The sequence below is a fragment of the Pan paniscus genome, chromosome 9 (genome assembly GCF_029289425.2).
Source record: "Pan paniscus chromosome 9, NHGRI_mPanPan1-v2.0_pri, whole genome shotgun sequence".
Classification (NCBI taxonomy): domain Eukaryota; kingdom Metazoa; phylum Chordata; class Mammalia; order Primates; family Hominidae; genus Pan; species Pan paniscus.
This window is the reverse complement of record NC_073258.2, coordinates 8,423,492-8,445,700: the sequence shown is the minus strand read 5'-3', so window position 1 is coordinate 8,445,700 and position 22,209 is coordinate 8,423,492. Positions and strand designations below refer to the sequence as shown.

Here is a 22,209-nt window from a genome sequence, read left to right as displayed (position 1 = left end):
TGTGCATGAGTGGTGACTGTTCTGGTGACCATTCCATTTGTTTTTTCAAGGAAGCAATGCCAGGCATTGCTCTATGGAAAGTGAGTATTGTTAACAATTGCATTGTCCGAAACCACACTTACGAAACAAAAAGTTTAGACAAAGAAAAGCCATGAAGATAAAATCTTGGACATGACACCATGAGCATGAAGAGGGCCACTCCCAGGGATCTATGGGGTCCAGACCACTGATACTCCCACTGCATGAGAAAGGTTCACAGGAAAAGCACTCTCTGCTCCCCTCAACTGGCCACAGTCCATGCTCCTTTCATTGGTGGGAATGTTCCTCTAGTACTTCCCTCTAGAGTTACAGTGCTGAGGATAGCCTGATTCAGTTTCTTCCTTACTGGTGTATTCAGAGAAATTATCCTGAAAGAATTCCCATCACTCAGTTTCCTTACACTTTTTTTTTCTAGGATTTCTTTTTCTTTTTCTTTCTCTTCCCTCCTTTCTTCCTATCTTTCCTTTCTTATTTTTAAAATAAAATTATATATAAAGTGTACAAAGTGATGTTTTGATACACTTAGAGTGCATCACACTGAATACTACAGTCACACTAATTAGCACATCCATTGCTTTACATCGTTACCTTTTCTTGTGGTGGCAAGTCTTAAGATCTATTGTCTTAGCAAATTTTAACCATATGATAAAATATTATTCCCATCCCCACACTTCACATTAGATCTCTAGAACTTATTCATACTTGTAACAGAAATTTTATATCCTTTGACAAATATCTCTCCATTTCCTTCTCTCCCTGCCCCTTGGTAACCACCAATCTACTCTTTGCTTCTGTGAATTTGACTTTTTAAGGTTTCACACATAATGTGAAATTATGCAATATTTTTCTTTCTGTGTCTGGCTTATTTTACCTAGATGAATGCCATTTTCGTTAATTAGACTTCCCAAGTGCCTTTGAACTCTTTCACCCTCACTCTACTCCCAATGCTGAACACCTTTCGCAACATACTCTCCTGGGACATGGACCACAGGGCCCCAGGATCCAGGTGCCTGATAATGGCACTAACTCTTGTGAGTAGTGTGGAGGGAAGGGACTAGTGGAGTCAGGGTCCATAAAATCAGCCTCTGCAGCTCCTGTAGAAAACAGCAAGAAATAGCAGCAGTACAGCCTTCTGAATTTGGTGAGTCTCAAGGTGGGGCCAAGGAAATTATGAGGAAGAGGATGCTGATGAGTGGAGGGGGAATCCAGGAGCCTGGTGTGAAAAGGATATAGAACTCTCTCAATAAGGCCTAGTGTAGTAGATGACAACCTTGCCACAGTACTTAGGTTCTGGTACAAGTGTTACTGACCTATGGCTGTGATTTCCTTCAGAGCTGAGGCTAAGTCATTTCATGGCTTGTAGACTCAAAACTTCTGTAGGCTCAAAGACTCCTAACTATATCATAGCTATGAGGTCAAGGCTCTGTGCCTAGCTAGGTCATAATCTTCCTTTCTTCCCTAAATTCATCTATGAACCTAGGTGACTGCTTCTTCTAGGCAATCATAGCTGGGCTCAAATCTTCCATTGCCATTTTGGTTAGTTCAGAATCTGTCTGACTTTTCCAGACTGTTAATGACTCATGGTCAGAGACCATGTTTTGCTCATTGACACCTAGAATGAATAACCACAATGACCACTCCTTTGTGAATATCAGTCTAGGAGTATGAATTGATGGAGTTGGCATACTGAAGATCGAAAACAATGCCCCAGATGGTCAACAATTCTTCATTTCTCAGATTAGGAGGCCTCAATTTCACTAAGGAAAATTCAGAGGGAGGAAAAATCATTCCAGCTATTAAGGAATTACAAGGTAACTATGAAACAAAGCTGAAAATATATTATTACCTGGAAGAATCTATCAGTGCTACTGGAAGTCCAAAAGAACATATGTCTTCCTGTATTTGTTAAAAAATCTGGGAGGCATTCCTGACTGCAGCCTTTCTCTGTCTCCTTAATCTTTCTTACACTGAATTTTGTTGTAGCCCTCCTCACCCCTCAAAATTACTCTTTCTTCTCCATTTACATGGTTATTACTTTTGTTCAGATCTTAATCACTTTTCCTTTGAACTATTTGGGACTCTCCAAAAAGCCTCCCTACCTTCCGCGATTCCCCTTTGACATATCTGCCATGGTCTCAGTGTTTGTGTTCTCGGAAAATTCATATGTTGAAATTGTAACCTCCCTCCCACCTCCAAGACGATGGTATTAGAAAGTGGAAACTTTGTGAGATAATTAAATTATGAGGGCTTATGGTTGAGACTGATACCTGTATAAAAGAGATGGTAGAGAGCTAGCTAGCCCCTTTCACCATGTTAGGACACAATGAGAAGGTGCCACCTCTGAACTAAGAAATGAGCTCTAGCCAGACACGGAATCTGCTGGCACTTTGATCTTATACTTCTTAGCTTCCAGAACTACAAGATTTGAATGTTTGTTGTTTATAAGCCACCCAGTTTATGGTATTTTGTTTTAGCGGTTAAAGTGGTCTAAGACACCATCTATTGCATATCACGTTCCTTTTCAAATATTCTGTGATTTCCTACAATGTACGTGACAATGCCTACCATCAGACAGACTTCTAAGGATCCTCTCAAGGCTGCCACTGCTTCCCTTTGAACATCTTTTGATACTCTACTCTCCCGCCTCCTTTTCCCCAAAGAACTTGGGATGCAGTAGCCCCTAATGCCTAATTACTAGTCATTACTTAACATCCATGAAGGCAGGTTTTTTTGTTCTTACCTTTGCCTAAAAGGACAGTCTTTATTCTCCCCCATGAAATGTTACCTCATTTTTTTTTGTCCTTTGATGCTCTTAGCTTGTTGCATCTTTTGACCTAACAGAACTTCAGAATATGACAGCCCCTTTCCCCTCCCACAATAACACCTAAAGTTACGTATCATTTATTCTATTTCATTTGTGAGAAAACTGGGCAATATGGAATTGAAATAGCTTTTAGGTTTACACGATCAGCATAAGAGCCAGAATTGTCATTTGTTTCTGCTTGAGGCTAACTTTTAAACCACATTACACTGCTTCATTATGTGAAATATTGTCTCCTTATTTTATGATTGTCATTATTAGAGCCACAACTATACTGCATTATAAATGTTTGCAAGTCAATTTTCTCTATTAATTAGGTAAGCTCTCAAAAGATAATGGTTTTTGCTTAATCTATGCAATGTACTGCTGTCTTTAGCATTCTGACGAGGAACTAAGAAAACACTATTTTCTCACTTGTTCAAATAGATTAAGCCATTCAGAGTAGCTATACTTGAGATTATTGGAAAGGAGAAGGCTTTACAGATAAGGTGAATTAGTTCAATCTGATTTCTCAAATTCACACTGAGAGTCATTTTCCTAATCAGATATTGAAATGCAGGGCAGAACTGATACATAATTGTGCCTATTCCAGTTTTAACTCCTGAATTCTTGGTTTGTTTTAAGGCCCTACAATGGGTAAATTTTTTTTAATAATGTATATTGTATAATTTATGTTTAGAAAGTCTGGAATATTCGAGGTGAAAGTTCTTGGATTAAATAAATACTTACATTATCTTCTCTGGCAGCTAAAGTCTTCTAATATCTTCTCATGCACACCTCAATCCTCTTACAGAAGACCTGTCAGATGGGACAGGGGTGAAAGATCAGTCATTGTAGCTATGCTGATTACACACTTCCTAATCTCCCTCTCTTTTTTCTTTTTTTTCTGAGACGGAGTCTCATTTTGTTGCCAGGCAGGAGTGCAGTGGCGTGATCTCGGCTCACTGCAACCTCCGCCCCCCAGGTCCGGTTCAAGCAATTCTGTCTCAGCCTCCCAAGTAGCTGGGATTACAGGCATGCACCACCACACCCAGCTAATTTTTGTATTTTTAATAGAGACGAGGTTTCATTATGTTGGCCAGGCTGGTCTTGAACTCCTGACCTCATGATCTGCCTCCCTTGGCCTCCCAAAGCTAGGCTCCCTCTCTTATCCTGCAATGACTCCCTGGCTACATTCTGCCTCTTTGACTGTGACAGTCATTGCTGTTACCCTTCTTAGTATTTGGCCTCTTTCTCTTTGTTTAGTAGTCAGGGAAAACAAATGATACCCCACAAAAGAAACAGCTGTAATCAAAGCAGATGAGTTTACAGAATGTAGATTACATATGCTAAGGATAATTGGATCCTGGTCACAAGGAAGAATAGGTAATTTTACTTACCAGGTAAGTGGGTTCTTGCATATATTTACTTGCCTAAAACTCACTCTCTGACTTCTATTCCATCTTTGGTGAACTTCAGCTCATTTGATTATAGCAGGTCCTCATGTAACATCATTTCATACAACGTTGTGTCATTATAACACTGACAAGGAAAAAAAATGGATTTCAGGCGGGGGCCACTGTCTGTGTGGTGTTTGCATGTTCTCTCCATGTCTGCCTGAGTTTATTCCAGGTACTCTAGTTTCCTTCTACATCCCAACGATGTACTGTTTAAGTCTAAATTGTCCCAGTGTGACTGAGTGGTTGTGTGTGTGAGTGCTCCCTGTAATGCAATGGCGTCCTGGTTCCCTGAGCTTTTGGGAACCAACCCAAAGCTGCTGGGATAAGCTTGGCCCACCTGTAACCTTGAACTGGAATAAGTGGGTTGAGAAATGAATGAATGAATGAAAATCATTGTAAAGTAAATATTAGTAAAGTGTACTGAAATCATATAAATGCACAACAATAAATGATACTTGTGATTGCTGGTTTTTAAACTGCGTGGTGGTAGAAGATTCTTCTTACAATTTTCTCTTATCTCTATTTTATTACCTGTGACATTAGGATAACAATATTAATTACTCCTTAGTATTTTTTAAAAGGATGAAATGAGATAATGAATATAAAACATTGTGGCTGGCATATGATACATACTTGGTTAAATATAAGGGAGGATGATGACAGTGATTTTAAAAACTTTATTGGGACAGATACAGGGCCTCAGTGGAAACCCACACTCTACTACGTCTAGAACGTACTTTTTATGTTTCTGTACTTCTCTACTACATTTTAAGGTACTCTGGGTCTCCAGATTGATCAGGAAACTTTACATGGCATCTCCCAGCAATGACTCCACTGTCCCAGTCTCTGAATTCCTCCTCATCTGCTTCCCCAACTTCCAGAGCTGGCAGCACTGGTTGTCTCTGCCCCTCAGCCTTCTCTTCCTCCTGGCCATGGGAGCTAACACCACCCTCCTGATCACCATCCAGCTGGAGGCCTCTCTGCACCAGCCCCTGTACTACCTGCTCAGCCTCCTCTCCCTGCTGGACATCATGCTCTGCCTCACCGTCATCCCCAAGGTCCTGGCCATCTTCTGGTTTGACCTCAGGTCGATCAGCTTCCCAGCCTGCTTCCTCCAGATGTTCATCATGAACAGTTTTTTGACCATGGAGTCCTGCACGTTCATGGTCATGGCCTATGACCGTTATGTGGCCATCTGCCATCCATTGAGATACCCGTCTATCATCACTGACCAGTTTGTGGCTAGGGCCGTGGTCTTTGTTATAGCCCGGAATGCCTTTGTTTCTCTTCCTGTTCCCATGCTTTCTGCCAGGCTCAGATACTGTGCAGGAAACATAATCAAGAACTGCATCTGCACTAACCTGTCTGTGTCCAAACTCTCTTGTGATGACATCACTTTCAATCAGCTCTACCAGTTTGTGGCAGGCTGGACTCTGTTGGGCTCTGATCTTATCCTTATTGTTATCTCCTATTCTTTTATATTGAAAGTTGTGCTAAGGATCAAGGCCGAGGGTGTTGTGGCCAAGGCCTTGAGCACGTGTGGTTCCCACTTCATCCTCATCCTCTTCTTCAGCACAGTCCTGCTGGTTCTGGTCATCACTAACCTGGCCAGGAAGAGAATTCCTCCAGATGTCCCCATCCTGCTCAACATCCTGCACCACCTCATTCCCCCAGCTCTGAACCCCATTGTTTATGGTGTGAGAACCAAGGAGATCAAGCAGGGAATCCAAAACCTGCTGAAGAGGTTGTAAGAATAAAAAGGATTAGATCCACCTTTAGAGTTGTTAATTGTTAGTGAAAATTGGGAAATAGGGAATTAATTTTATGTTGGAAAGGAAATTTCACTTTAAATCCTGCCTGAGTTCAGATTCTTCTGTTCTCAATATCTCAGGCAACAATGAACACATTTATTTGTGAATCTTTGTTTTCTGTTGCTTGAAAGGAAACCTCCCTTTTCTGGATTCTATGGTTACTTTGGAATTTTTCCTGATCTAATCTGCAACAAAGAATCTTGCCAAGACTTTGACAAATGGAGCTGTATTAGACTGGAAGTGTTTGACCACTAAAGAAACAAACTTTATATAATGCCCTTAAAAAGATCAGCCTGTCTTCTGATTTGCAAATGACAATGATTCCTTCCCTGTCTCTGATTCAGCCTGGCAGACGGCTACCTGGCTTGGGTGCGATGAAGGCATGGCTTGGGTTAAGTCCAGATGTCCACCCTGGAACAACTTGGGGTTGAGTGCCTTGCCCTGAATACCCCAACTCTCTTCCATGGCACCTGAGGCAGATGTGCTATTCACTGGCTCCTAAAATTCTCCTAGACCCAATTAAGATATTCAGTCTGTACCACCTCTCTGAGGGCAGCGTTTTCTATTCTTTCTCTCTACTTAGATTTTCTTTCTTCAGTTTTTGGTTTGTAAATGAGGTTGATAAAGTTTTAGGATTTTTAGGTTGGGGAGGAGTTGTACTGTTTGAAGTGCTGTATGTTCTTTTCTTCATCATCTTCATCTTCATGTTGTTATAATCCTAGTTCCTATCTCACCTTGAAGTCCCCATCCTAGGCACAAATGAGCCATCCTGTTCATTCCCTCTGATGCTGTTTGCTGCATCCTCCCTCCTGAGCTGTGGCTGGCAAAGCTGCCAACAGTTTCCCAGACATGAAAGTTCTAGGTTTGTTTTTCACAGAATAGTGTATTCTACTATTTTGGCATTTCCTTCTTAATGATGCCACACAGTTCAGTATCTCCAAGGAATATAAACAGTCTTAATCTGTCTCTTTTGGGGATGCAAATTCAGATTTCAAGTCCATCATTTGTCCAGGCATCGTTTGACAACTGTCCCAACTGGACTATCCTACTTCCATTTGTACTGAAGCTTATCTTTGCTGAATGACTTGCATTAAAATAAATATCTCTACAGTGTTTAAAATGTTTAATATGTTACAGCATTTTTTATTACAGACCTGCTATATTCTAGCCCTAATATACTTTCGACTTATCTTAAACTTTGTTTTCTCTGCCACTGTAGCCAAAATGAGCTGCTCATTATTTCTTGAAAATTACTTATTCCCATTTTGCTCTCTCTCTTCAATCATTTGATGTTTCTCACATCAGCCTTCTTTTACCATTATCACCATTTGCCAAACCCCATCTTTCCTTCCAGGTTTTTTTATTTTTATTTTTTTATTATGTTTTAAGTTTTAGGGTACATGTGCACAATGTGCAGGTTTGTTACATATGTATACATGTGCCATGTTGGCGTGCTGCACCCATTAACTCGTCATTTAACATTAGGTATATCTCCTAATGCTATCCCTCCCCACTCCCCCCAACCCACAACAGTCCCCAGTGTGTGATGTTCCCCTTCCTGTGTCCATGTGTTGTCATTGTTCAACTCCCACCTATGAGTGAGAAAATGCGGTGTTTGGTTTTTTGTCCTTGTGATAGTTTGCTGAGAATGATGGTTTCCAGCTTCATCCATGTCCCTACAAAGGACATGAACTCATCATTTTTTATGGCTGCCTAGTATTCCATGGTGTATATGTGCCACATTTTCTTAATCCAGTCTACCATTGTTGGACATTTGGCTTGGTTTTGCTATTGTGAATAGTGCCGCAATAAACATACATGTGCATGTGTCTTTAGAGCAGCATGATTTATAATCCTTTGGGTATGTACCCAGTAATGGGATGGCTGGGTCAAATGGTATTTCTAGTTCTAGATCCCTGAGGAATCGCCACACTGACTTCCACAATGGTTGAACTAGTTTACAGTCCCACCAACAGTGTAAAAGTGTTCCTGTTTCTCCACATCCTCTCCAGCACCTGTTGTTTCCTTCCTACCAGGTTGAATTCAAATGCCATCTCCCACAGTAGGTCTTCCTTCCCTGATCCTCCCGACTGGAATCATTATTCTTGCGTCTTGTGTGGCTGTATTTCTTTCTCTGACACTGTCATAAGCTTCTTTTAGGTTGAGAGTATTTGATTCATCTTTAAAATTCTGCATGGCTACTTTTACTGTCTCTTATACATACAGATAAATTTAAAATAAAAATGTGTTGAACAAAATCTGTAGAACATTTTATAAGTGATCTCTCATCTCTCATTTTCTTTAATAACTACTTGGAAACAACAATAAAATCTTATACTATTATATGTCCTTATAGCACCTAACAGAGAGCCTTATTTTTAGCCAGCACAAAATGAACCTCTATATAGTGAAGACCATTAGGATTGAGACAGTCTGGAGAACTGGAATTTTATTCTCAGATAAAATAATTTGGCTAAATTTGTGTACTCCGATTTTGTGAACTTTGGTTAAACTCATAAATTCTGGCTTAATTACCTTGAAAATGGTGTTAATTTATTTTTTATTGTTTTTTCAAAGAGTGAATTAATAAAAGTTTTTGTACAGTAAGTATATACACATTAAATTATATACATATTGAATGATTTATCATTATTATTATTTCCCCAAGCATGCTGCTTCCCCTGCTGCCCTCTGAATAATAGGCTGACCGTTATTGCACACCTTATTTACCTTGGGGCGTAAGGTATCCATGGAATTTGAGTCCTCCTCTTTCCCTCTAGTTATTTTTGTCACTAGTTTATTTTCTTGAGAAGTTATCTTGCTTATGTGAGGGTTATCAGGTAGGAACTCCAAACTATTGGGTGCCCCATAAGACCTTTAGTTGAACATAGCCTATTTATATCCATTTCAGTCTGGGAGCACCACGAGGCTCTCCACAAGCATCCCTTCGGAAACACGTAGGGACAGCCATTGAAGATATGTGGCTATAATACCACTCCAGTGCTCACATTCTTTAAGGCTACCAGGCTTCCAATGCCACTTGCCCCTCCAAATTGTACCAACAATCCCATCTTGTATGTTTGAGAGAGCATGACACAATAATCATAAAATAGGAAACTGTTTTCACCATGTCCAAGCAGCTGTCTTGGTAAATTATCTTTGTAATTCATGACCACACAGTGTGCAGAGGCTTGACTGCTTTGCAATCCCTGCTCAAAGCAGTGTTAAGAATCCTCACTCTCAGTTTACCTATAAAATAGCAAATGAAACAAACAGAGTCCATAAATGCTGTATTACATATTTTCTCCAGAGTGTCCAATTGGGTTCTTATCTTAGTCCAACTTTTCTTCTTGGGGTAGAATAACTTCTGCAACTTCTCTCAAAATCAGGTGTCACTTGGCACTTCACCTGAGAAAAACTGTTCGGTTATTACTCGCTGCTTCTGAAATATTTTCAATAGAAAAGAGTGACAGTCCCTTTCCTTGGTGTTATCACTTTTGTCTGCCGCTCTCCCTTCTATCATAATTTCCCCTTTTTTTGCTTTATTATCCTTCCTAATTTAGACTCTTTCTAAGTGAGGGCCTCTGATTCAGGCACACAGACAATACATAAATCAGACTGTAGCAGGAGTCTCCCTGGGATCTTTTCTTTTCTCTAGGAAGAGGTGGTAGGGTTGGAAGGGTAACAGGTAGTGTGTAATGAAACCATCTCTATCCTCGGGCATTATTTATGGTCAGTCATAGCTTGGCCAGAGGAGGTGAGCTGATACCCAACCCAAGGTTTCCTTTGGAAGACAGAGAGAGAAGTTCAAAGTGACATAGGTAAAATCTCACCCAGTTATGCACCATTGTCTGCAACACAATTGTCATCCCACCATCTCATTCTTGGAGCCCAGACTTGTGAGGTGAGACAGAGGATTGTGTCTCAGCATCCTCTCCAGTTCCCTCACTCCTATTGCTGGTACCGAGAGGCTTTCCAAGGCATTTTTCCTTCACTGTCACACACATTTGGACAAATCTTATACCTGTCCAGTGAGTGAGTTGGATTTTCATGCTCTTATCATTAATAACAAATATTCCACTTGCCCATTCCAATTTTGAAACCATTGTGATGTAGGTAATAGGGAAATGATATGTCTGTAATATGTTAGGCTTTATAGCCCATTTTTGTATACTGGCTATAATAAAATGACCCCGGTTTATGGATACTGTGTAGTTCTCATTTAAACATAATTTTCCTAAGAGTATACCTAAAGTCTGAAATGAAGCTCTCTCTCTCCTAAGTCTAGAAATATTTGTTTTTCAAGTATATAAGATTTTAATTTTTATTTGTAATGCCTCAAGTCTCCGTGATGTTTCCTCAATTTTCTTCCTGTTAATCACTATCCCAATATTGGATTTTATCTTCTGTGTTTTCTACCCATGCCTCCCTGAAGAATAGGCCTATGCTCTAGGTTCAGATGCCTAAAATAGCCTTAGCCCTGGTGGGCTGTGGGGAGGGAAGTGGCAGAGTGGAGCTTAGGACAGGAAAATAGCTTCTGGAACCTCAGAGGGGGTAGGTCTGATGGTGCATTAAACAGTCACAAATAGTAATTACAGTACAGCATCCTTGAGCTGCTAGGTCTGCTTTGGAACTAGGAAAATAATGAGCATGAGAGTCATGTAGGGACCCAGGTGTTCCATATAAGCAGGAAGCATTCATTCTTCTGGTAGAAATGCAGCAAGTCTGGGGTTGAAGATTCAGATTCTGCCAATATTGCCAATATCCCAAAATCTGCTGTAGCCCTGCTTTCCCATGGGGGCAAAGTTTTTTAATGTGAGCTGTACACTACCCATTTAAACAGAACTGAGATTTCCAGAGTGAAGGTTCTTGAATTTGTTCATTATTGTCTATGACAGCTGTAGACCAGGAGACTCAGTGAGTTTATGTTATCAACTATAATTCACCCCTCCTAGAGAAGATTGCCATGGAAGCATCAGAAAAGATAGGGCCATTAATCTCAGCTACCTTGATTTCTCCCTCCTGGGCTTCCCATCTCATCCTGCCTTGCTCTCAGTGCTCTTTCCTGCTTCTCTGTCTGGGACGGAAAACCTTTTCCATTGCTCAAGCCACTATACTCCTCAGAAAACTTCAAACTGGGCATGGGGTTAATTTTTATCTTTTGTTCATTGCCCCAGCAAAAAGAATATAATAACCAACTGGAAACAAAGCCAATGTCTCTAGAGAAATAGACTTATTTCTTTGGAATCTGGCCACAAATAAGTTTGTATAGTCTGACTATTTGGATGTATATCTGAAGCTGTAGTTGTTTCTAATTCCAATTCTACCTTTCGTCATCCTTTGTTAACAACATCTAGTTGTAGTTTCCAAATACATCTTATGTGAAAGAATGGTGCTCTTATTACCACATTTGGAGGAATCTAGAAATTTTGGAGTTCTTTACTGAATAGCCATGTTGGTTCTAAAAAAAAAAACTTCACTGATTTAAGGTAGGATTAGAGGAAGAGTAATATCTACTCTAAGACAAAGAGGCTGGGCTACAGGTTACTGGAAAGTCCTAATCCCTGGTAGAGATTCTGTGAGGAGCTAAGCTGGGAACTTTGGATGTGTTGATTATCTCTGTTCTTAATGAGGTCTTCCCATTATGAAATTTGAAAGACCAGTCTACTAAGAAATCTCTGAAGGATTTTTGTTGCTATACTATTCAGCCACAAAATATTTGGTACATGTAATATATACATACATATATATATACACACATACATATATGTATATATATTACATGTACCAAATTTTCTTTCCCCATTCATCTGTTGATAACATTAGGTTGACTCCATATGTTGCTATTGCAAATAGTGCCGCAATAAACATGGGAGTATAGATATCTCTTTGACATACTGATTTAATAGGGAAACAAAATCCTGTCATGTGCTACAGTATGGATGAGCCTGGAGGACACTATATTAAGTGAAATATTAAGACAAAAAGACAAATACCACATGATCTCACTCAAATGAAGAATATGAAAAAGTTTTCTATAAAGTCTTTGAGAGTAGAATGGTGGTTACCAGAGTCTGGTAGGTGGGAGGGAGGGATTGAGAGATGTTGGTCAAAAGATAAATAATTACAGTTAGATTAGAGGAGGCTGTTCAAGAGATCTGTTGCACAGCATGGTGACTATAGTTAATGATGACATATTGTATTCTTGAAAAATGAAAAGATAGTGAAGGTTTGGTGGTGTTCTCACCAAAAAAATGATAGTTATGTGAGGTAGTGCATATGCTAATTAGCTAGATTTAAGTATTCCACATTGTATATATACTTTAAAACATGTTGTACACAATAAACACATGAAATTTAATCTGTCAATTAAAAACATAATAAAAGAAATCTTCAAAGGAACCTTGATGGGTAGTATTGAAAAAGACAATGAAAACTGTAATTTTGAGCTGACCCAGAAATCGAACCAAACTAAACAAGTTCCTGTATCCTGTCCAACTCAAGAGTCATGGTGCCATGTGACCATCACCAAGATTAAATTTATATCCTAAGGAAAATAAAAGGAGGTGTGTTTAGTTTCCCATAACTCTAGACCTCTGCTGTTCAACACAGTAGTTAAGAGCCATATGAACCCTTGAGATGTGGCCAGTCCAAATTGCAACACGCTATAAGTGTAAAGTGCACATCTGATTTTGAAGACTTAGTGCAAAAAGAATGAATAATACAAAATAGCTCTTCCACACTTTAAAATATTGGTTACATGTTAAAGTGGTCGTCAGCAAAGTCTGAGTCCTGTTCTCTCACTCTCCTACCTGCACAGCAGGAGTTTCACCACTCACTCCACCTTCTCCACCAACTACCGGTCCCTGGGCTGCGTCCAGCCGCCCACCTATGGCACCCGGCCAGTCAGCAGTGCGGCCAGCGTCTATGCAGGCGCCGGGGCCTCAGGTTCCCGGATCTCCATGTTCTGGTCCACCAGCTTCCAGGTGGCTTGGGGTCCGGGCACCTGGCTGCAGGGATGGCCGGGGGTCTGGCAGGAATGGGAGGCATCCAGAATGAGAAGGAGACCATGCAAAGCCTGAATGACTGCCTGGCCTCCTACCTGGACAGAGTGAGGAGCCTGGAGACTGAGAACTAGAAGCTGGAGAGCAAAATCCGGGAGCACCTGGAGAGGAAGGGACCCCAGGTAGACTGGGGACATTACTTCAAGACCTTTGAGGACCAGAGGGCTCAGATCTTCGCAAATACTGTGGACAATGCCCGCATCATTGTGCAAATCGACAATGCCCGTCTTGCTGCTGATGACTTTAGAATCAAGTATGAGACAGAAATGGCCATGTGCCAGTCTGTGAAGAGCGAAATCCATGGGCTCCACAAGGTCATTGATGACACCAATGTCACTCGGCTGCAGCTGGAGACAGAGATCGAGGCTCTCAAGGAGGAGTTGCTCTTCATGAAGAATCATGAAGAGGAAGTAAAAGGCCTACAAGCTCAGATTGCCAGCTCTGGGTTGACCATGGAGATAGATGCCCCCAAATCTCAGGACCATGCCAAGATCATGGCAGACATCAGGAACAATACGACGAGCTGGCTGGGAAGAACCGAGAGAAGCTGGACAAGTACTGGTCTCAGCAGATTGAGGAGAGCACCACAGTGGTCACATGCAGTCCGCCAAGGTCGGAGCTGCTGAGATGACACTCATGGAGCTGAGATGTACAGTCCAGTCTTTGGAGATAGACCTGGACTGGATGAGAAATCTGAAGCCCAGCTTAGAGAACAGCCTGAGGGAGGTGGAGGCCTGCTATGCCCTGCAGATGGAGCAGCTCAATGGGATCCTGCTGCACCTGGAGTCGGAGCTGGCAGAGACCTAAGCAGACAGGCAGCGCCAGGCCCACGAGTAGGAAGCCCTGCTGAACATCAAGGTCAAGCTGGAGGCTGAGATCACCCCCTACTGCAGCCTGCTGGAAGACAGCAAAGATTTCAATCTTGGTTGTTGCCTTGGACAGCCCCCAACTCCATGCAAACCATTCAAAAGACTACCACCCACCACAGAGTGGACAGCAAAGTGGTGTCTGAGACCAATGACACCAAAGTTCTGAGACATTAAGCCAGCAGAGGCAGAGTACCCTTTAGGGAGCAGGAGGCCAACAAAAAGTTCAGAAGTTAAAAAAAATGTTGGTTACATGTTAAAGTGATAATACTTTAGATATGCTGAGTAAAATAACATATTAAATTCATTTTTACATGTTTTCTTTTACTTTTTAAAGATGGCTACTAAAAATTTAAAATGACATGTGGTTTGCATTATATTAATATTTCTCTTGTAGTCATTATAGGGCTGCTATAGAGTATAGGGAAAGTTATATTAGGCAAAATGGAAGGGCCAATTTGTATCTTCCAACCTATAAATATACATTCTTATATTTACACTTAATTCTCACCTTTGAGAAACAGGTTTTTACATTCTCAGAAAAGAGAGGAAAGCTGAGTCTAGGAGGGTCCAACACTCATTAGGAAAACTGCCATTGTTGATGAAAAAAATGGGTGAGGGTGGACTTCCTCAGAGTGTTAAAGAAAGAGTATCATCTTTCTAGAGATGGCTGCATTTGCTTTTTAACAGGTCTCCCACCATCTACGCTTGACTTCTTCTCATCCATTCTCATAGGATATTTTGCTAATGAGATTTTGATCATGTCTCAATCCTCTGCTTAAAATTCTTCATGGTGTTCCACGGCCTTTTGACATGGCCTAAAAGACCCAGCATGCTCCAGTTCCTGCTTAAACTCTAGGCTCAGTTCCTGAGTACTAAAATCGCAAATTTTAACAATCCTTTCAGGTCTTTGAAAATACCAAGGTCCCTTTCCTCCTGCTTCACAGGTTTGTATCCTTAGCCTATCCCCACACCTCCCTTCACTTTTAACCAATTCTTATGGGCACTTACTTGAATAGGGAGGGCTTTCCTGAACTTCCCAGACTGGGAAGGTCCTATGTACTTAATATATGTCATCCCATGACTAGTGAAAACCTTTTTATCATATAGATATTTATGAACATCTAATAGACTACCTGGAATTGGTAGATACCTAATCTACCAATCTACCATCTACTTATTTATTCCCAAGGAGATTGTGGCTACTAGGTGGAGTGGGAAGCTTCGCTCCACCTAGTGGAGAAGCTCTGTTATTTCAGTGGGAAGCTTGTTACTGGGTAACAGAGATGGGACCAAGGAAAAGATCTGCTTGGTGATGGAAAAATAAGATCGAGAAGGCCTCAGCCCATCTCATTGGGAACTTCCTGGGATGGACTGTTGGAGAAGCCCTATTTGTCCCACATGCACCATGGCAATGGGGTTGAGGCCCTTGGGTTTGTCACAATCCTACAGAGGAGAGGCAAAATGCTCAACTCACCTGAGGCAGGCAGCATTTGTCTTTTTTCAGAAACACACTCTGAAGCAGAGATTTGCATGCCGGAAGTTTGTTGAGAAACATACAGGAGAACAATGATTGTCAGGGAGTGAGAGGAGCAAAATGAAGCAGAAGAAGAAATTAAACTATGATCTAGTTTTCTCAGATGACTCAGCTAACCCAGTGGGACCTCTCGAGCTAGGATGACTCTTCAGTGTTGTTTAAGATTGAAGAAAGGGAGCCAAGATTTTGTATTCTTATATCAGCAGTCATTGGGTGTGAACTGCGTTGGAGAAGGAAAAGTAAACTATGGTGAGGGCTCTCTCTTTGGCCAAAGGGGAGTGACTTAGTTATGAATTTCCAGCAGGCGACACTCCTAGCATCTGAAAGAATGAGCACATTGAACAACAGCATCCACTAAATAATTTCCTGGGGTCCAAGATTGTTCCATGAGAATGAGAAGTCTGAGCTCACAGAGCAATGTGAAATTTCCCAGCTCACTGCATGAGGTTTCCTAGCACACTGTCAGGACATACAGGCTTACAGGTAATGACCAACATTGGACAGACACGGTCCACGTGGTTAGGTGCAGGAGCCACTCCCTGCTCGGCCTCTCTGTCCAATCACCCATCCCTGTGGGCTGTATCCTTAGCTCTGTGCCTTTCCAGCCAATCTGGGGGCTAACTTAGGCTTTGTCCAGGTTGTCTATGAGTCCTCTGGGACCTGCCAATTGGTAATAATATCCTGCTTGCCCAGTGGTGCTCACAGTCACCACCACTGTCCTGGGAAAGTATCAAGGATAAACTTTCCTTTCAGATGAAGATGACAGAAACAGTGACAAGTTGGTGCACAGGAATTCAGCAGTGGAAAATAAGGTCAGTTTCTGGGTTTACAGTTGGGGGAAGACTATGGCCAGCTGAATTCTGCCCTTCTCAGAGCCCTTGTGACAGGGGTTATTTCTCAGCTTGTGTAGTGTGGCTCTCCCAATACCTCTGGTCTGACACTTCTTAGTAGTCTTAAGCTTATTTCCCTCTGAGTTAGAATAGTTGTTCTCTCCCGGCCTGACTCCTCAAGCAAACTTTCTCCTCCTGGCTTCTACCATTTAGATGCTAGTGGACATGGAGGCTCTTCTATGAAATGTGACCTGTCCCTCTCTCTTTAATCTCCTTGTTAACAGTGGCCTGGACTCTATGACAGTGGGGGAAAGGGAGAGAAAAGAATATAGATGGAAAATGATTAGGGGAGGGCTGAGAGCTAACCTGTGAGCCTGTGGACACCTACCAATGTCTTTAACCCTTCATGGTCAGCCTGAGGCATTCACAGGGCCATTTGGCATGGTCCTAGGTGGCATCCTCACCATATGTATTGCGCATGTAGATACAGCTGATTTGCTACCTTTACTCAAGTCTTGCCGGAGCTAGTACTCATGTTTCATATCTTTGGAAAATTTTAGCTGCACAGACCTTGAGGGATGCATTTGATGTCCTCTTTGACATTCAGAGACTGCTGTGCAGCCATTCTGAATAGAAAATCCTCTTCATCATTGTTCCCCACAAGCTAGGCCAGAATTTCATCATGGAGATTGAACTGGAGACTTAGGGAGTTCCTGGGGCTAAGCAGGGAGGGCTGTAGTGGAACCTTCTTGAATTTCCCAGAAAACTCTTCATGAAAATTCCCAGACCTTCCAGAGTCTGAGAATTTTCTCCCTTTCCTAGCTCTCTCTGTGTTGCAGTCTCCCTCCAGGCTGACCTGAGACTTTAAAGGGCACATCATCAAAGACAGCCCAGAGACCAGAAGGACAGTGCCCTGTGCCAGGCTTACTTTATTATCCATGTTGTGAGTGGAGCTCGCCTCTTAATGTTTGATTTCTGTATCTTCGTCTTTTATTAGGTCATTGTCATGGACCCAGTCTTTCTGTGCCCTCCCTCCCCTACTGTTTCTGTAAGTTCTTGCCTCTTCTTTTTTTCCCTATTATCGTAGAGTTCAGGCCACTGTTAAGAAGGAGATTGAGGAGAGAGGGACAGATTATATCCCATAGATGGAGCCTCTCTTCCTCCTGGAAGCAGTGCAGAGTGATTACTAGGGACCAAAGAAACCCTCTTATTTCTGAACACATCCAGGATTTCACCATCTTCTCTTATGGCAGAGATTCAGCAGATCTCTTTCTGCCATGAAGCACCCAGAGCATCACTTAAGGTGAGGAATATCGAGGCTCAATCAGTGACACCCTCAAAAGACACGCCACTGTTTGCTACATGATTCCTATGCTTAAATTTAGCCTCTGCCTTATCACCTTCCTGTGATTCTCAGTCTTTTAAGACACTAGTGCACTTATTTATTTTTTAATCTAATAATATGAGTGTTTACTTATTCAGCCAACATTACTGATTACTCACTAGATTCCGGATGCTCCTGGAGCTTGCTCTGGGGCTGCTGAAATAAGTAATGCAGAGTCCCTGCTCTTTAAAGACTGACATGATGCCTGGCTTAGAGTGTGAGGTCTTAATGCAGGGACAAAGTGGTAAAGGCATTACAATAGGAAGAAAAGGAGACATGTCATACTACCTTACAGAATTTGAGCACAACTTCACAAAAGAAAGGTTGCTTGGGTTGAATTAGATGAATAAGTACCAATTGAACAACGTCTACTCTTTGGTAATTGTCCTCTGCTTTGTAGTTGAATAACTAAATACAGCTTTGCCTTTAGGTTCCTGGGAATAAAGTCCTTTCTGCTTTTCCTCTAAGAATCATAGCGGGACCTCCTGTTTACTTTAATAACAATTAATTGCAATTTATTTAAAAAATTCAAGAGCTTTAAGAGTATAAGTGGTTTTGGTTACATGGATGAATTGTATAGTGATGAAGTCTGGGCTTTTTAGTGTACCTATTATCTGAACAGTGTACATTGTGCCCAATAGGGGATTTTTTTATGCCTTATCCACCTCCCACCCTCCCCTACTCTGAGTCAGAAATTAAATTAAAATAAGTTAAAAAATTAACATTTACTAAGCACTTGCAGACTTTTACCCTAGGCTTACGAGCCAAGCAACACAAAGTAGAAGCCGGTTATACTCAGTTACATGTGTCTCTGCTTCTCTGCTTATTTGTTTACTTAATTTACTTCTCTGCTTTATTTACTTACTTCTTACTTTATTTACTTTATTTATTTACTTCTCTGCTTATTTATTTACTTATTTCAGCAGCCCCAGGGCTAGTTTGGTTTTAGCCTCACTGCTCTGCTCACACTGCTACTATTCAAGTCTTGAGTGCCTTCCACAAATGCACAGCTGTTCTCTGACTCCTTAGCTAAAAAATGAGAAATGGGCTGAAGCGTGCAACAGAAGGAGGTAGGCAAAAAAGACAATGGACTTTCTCTCTATGTGGAATGTTAAGCACTGAGAGGTGAATTTTTGTAAGATTATGAGATTCCCCTGGATGTCTCAATAAAAATGTCATTGTTATTTCAAGTTGATTCTAGAAGAAAAACAGAGAAACTTGGGAGATATATGCCCACGTGGCATTTCAGACTTTATAGCTATCATATTCAGAGTTTTAGGGCAATATGATTGTCATCATTAATTTGTACAAAAAGAGCTCTGAGTAATCTATGGATGCATTATCCACAAGAACTAAGTCATTCTTGACTTTTTAATCTTTACACGCACATGTGCACCACCACTCCAAAAGAGAAAAATACAGTTATTTCAGACTACGCCTGTCCTTTAAGACAAACATACCTACATACACATATCCAGTTTCAAGTTTTTTCTTTTAGTAAATTTCAAGGGTGAATCCCATGGACAAAGTTGATACTTCATGTTAACATGCGGTTGTCAAAGACACTGAATTGTTTGTTATAATATCATGATGAGAGGTAAACATATCAAAAGTTTGAAAAAGAGAAGCAGAGTCATGGAGACAAAGAAGAAAAGGAAGAAGCCTGTGGTCTAATTCTCAGTCATCTTCTATTGCTAATATTAAAATAATTATAACTATAATTTGTAGACTAATCTAGATATCAAGACTTTACATATATTACTTAATTAATATTTACAATAAACCTGTAAGATTGATGTTAGTTATAAAATAAGGAAATCAAGACTGAGAGAGTTTTAGTATCCTGCCAAGGTTTTATTCCTAGAATATGAAATGGACAAAATTTAAACTAAGTCTGTCTTCCTCCATTGCTTTTATTTATCTCACTACATTGTGAAATGTTCACCATGCTATGTTATAATTATAAAGTATAATAAGATATGTTTCTTTAAAAAAACAAACCATTAAGACACTGATAGAATTTCTAGAGATAAGTCAGAAAGTTATGGATGAATAAAGGAAGATTATAAAGTGCTCTGAACATAATCAATATTCATCTGACATAGGCAATGAGTCCTTTTGAGGGGTGACAGTGGACTTTGAATTTTGAAGGACCAATTCAGATAAAGGAATTTGGAGACAGACTACACAAAAGGCATAGGTAAGCTTGGTGTGTACATGTAACTCCAAGAATGCAGGGATGGTTAGTAAAACATATGTAGAAATATATCAACTGTAAGACAAAAGTAATGCAAAAAAGATAACTTTTGATAATCTTTTATGCCAGTCTCAAAGTATGATTTTATTCCATGCAATAAATTCACCAAAGGATTTTAATCTTAGGAGTGATATGATGAGATCTGCATTTTAGAAAAAAAACCCATGACTTCAGGGTTGAGAGTGAATTGGGAAGGTGTTTATGGCAAAGGCAGAAAGATGTTATGAAATAGTCCAGGTGAGAGAAGTTGGGTGTAAACTAAGGTAGTGATATTGGGAGTTAAGAAGAAGGAGTGGATATAAGAGGGGTTAACATAAAGTCAACATGAATTGGTGAATGAATAAAAGGGGATGAGGATTATGAGTAAAGACAGGTTCCAAGTTTTTAGATTGGGTTGTGTAGGTAGCTAGGGATGTAATTAAAAATTATTGCCAAAACGTAAGTAGAACAAATTTGGGAAAAATAGGTGAATTAATCCAATGTTGAATATGTTGAGGATGTGGTGTATAGATATTCATAAAGCAAATGGAAAAATGGATTTATATTTCAGAAGGATATTTGGGTAAACAGACATAAATTTGGAAGAAATAAAAGTATATAAACAGTTAAAACCATGGGAATAAATGAAGTCAATTAAGAGATAATGCACAGAATAGGGAATACAGGAGGGGATGGATCCCTGGAATCAGTGACATAATGAGATAGAGAAAATGGTGGGACCAAGGCTACAGGGGGAACAACTCTGGAGTGCCATGTCATGGAAACTGAGGAAGACTAATTTCAAAAACAACAGATTGATTTACAGTGGTCAGTCATACCGAGAGGCTAATAAAAATAACTCTTTGAAGTTGACAGTTCCAAAATATAAGCAACTGAATAGTAGAGTTTAAGCATCTCTCCAAAAGCAGCTTATGTTTACTCTTATCTCTAAACGAAACTAAGCTTGTATTAATTCAGATATGTGGATGTCTCACTTGTAAAAGAATTATCTCCACCAAAGGAGATTTTCTTCCCTGTAGCTAACTTTATTCCCTTCGTTTGCAGTTGAAGTCACTTTATTCTTCTCATGATGATGGTTGCCCCATTTGGACAATGTGATAATGTAGCAGGAATGCAGAAATCATGACTTTTGTTTCTTTTTTCTCTTTCCTCTCCAAGCCATTGATAATGCTCCTTAGCAATTCCAGCTGGAGGCTACCCCAGCCTTCTTTTTTCCTGGTAGGGATTCCAGGTTTAGAGGAAAGCCAGCACTGGATCGCACTGCCCCTGGGCATCCTTTACCTCCTTGCTCTAGTGGGCAATGTTACCATTCTCTTCATCATCTGGATGGACCCATCCTTGCACCAACCTATGTACCTCTTCCTGTCCATGCTAGCTGCCATCGACCTGGTTCTGGCCTCCTCCACTGCACCCAAAGCCCTTGCAGTGCTCCTGGTTCATGCCCACGAGATTGGGTACATCGTCTGCCTGATCCAGATGTTCTTCATCCATGCATTCTCCTCCATGGAGTCAGGGGTACTTGTGGCCATGGCTCTGGATCGCTATGTAGCCATTTGTCACCCCTTGCACCATTCCACGATCCTGCATCCAGGGGTCATAGGGCGCATCGGAATGGTGGTGCTGGTGAGGGGATTACTACTCCTTATCCCCTTCCCCATTTTGTTGGGAAAACTTATCTTCTGCCAAGCCACCATCATAGGCCATGCCTATTGTGAACATATGGCTGTTGTGAAACTTGCCTGCTCAGAAACCACAGTCAATCGAGCTTATGGGCTGACTGTGGCCTTGCTTGTGGTTGGGCTGGATGTTCTGGCCATTGGTGTTTCCTATGCCCACATCCTCCAGGCAGTGCTGAAGGTACCAGGGAGTGAGGCCCGACTTAAGGCGTTTAGCACATGTGGCTCTCATATTTGTGTCATCCTGGTCTTCTATGTCCCTGGAATTTTCTCCTTCCTCACTCACCGCTTTAGTCATCATGTACCCCATCATGTCCACGTTCTTCTGGCCACACTGTATCTCCTCATGCCACCTGCGCTCAATCCTCTTGTCTATGGAGTGAAGACTCAGCAGATCCGCCAGCGAGTGCTCAGAGTGTTTACACAAAAGGATTGATCTGAACATAATCTCATTGTTTCCTTCGGAGGCTTCTTCTGCAGACCAC

At 41.0% G+C, this 22,209-nt stretch overlaps 2 protein-coding genes and 1 pseudogene across 2 annotated transcripts; all 3 read left to right on the top strand.

Moving 5' to 3' along the window:
• The first annotated feature begins 1,151 nt into the window (after positions 1 to 1,151).
• On the top strand, positions 1,152 to 8,647 carry LOC100989488 (olfactory receptor 56A4). Its single transcript, XM_057299082.2, has 3 exons — positions 1,152 to 1,180; positions 1,695 to 1,850; positions 5,073 to 8,647. The coding sequence occupies exon 3, from the start codon at positions 5,109 to 5,111 to the stop codon at positions 6,048 to 6,050; it is 942 nt and encodes a 313-aa protein (XP_057155065.2). The 5' UTR covers positions 1,152 to 1,180; positions 1,695 to 1,850; positions 5,073 to 5,108; the 3' UTR covers positions 6,051 to 8,647.
• Positions 8,648 to 12,870: 4,223 nt separating this feature from the next.
• Positions 12,871 to 14,217, top strand: LOC100985323 (keratin, type I cytoskeletal 18-like; annotated as a pseudogene).
• A 6,899-nt stretch (positions 14,218 to 21,116) lies between these two features.
• LOC100989142 (olfactory receptor 52L1) lies at positions 21,117 to 22,209 on the top strand. Its single transcript, XM_003819058.4, has one exon. The coding sequence runs from the start codon at positions 21,171 to 21,173 to the stop codon at positions 22,158 to 22,160; it is 990 nt and encodes a 329-aa protein (XP_003819106.1). The 5' UTR covers positions 21,117 to 21,170; the 3' UTR covers positions 22,161 to 22,209.

Excerpts from the sequence above, each read along its gene's own strand:
- LOC100989488 (XM_057299082.2), top strand. The coding sequence starts at position 5,109 with ATGGCATCTCCCAGCAATGACTCCACTGTCCCAGTCTCTGAATTCCTC.
- LOC100989142 (XM_003819058.4), top strand. The coding sequence starts at position 21,171 with ATGACTTTTGTTTCTTTTTTCTCTTTCCTCTCCAAGCCATTGATAATG.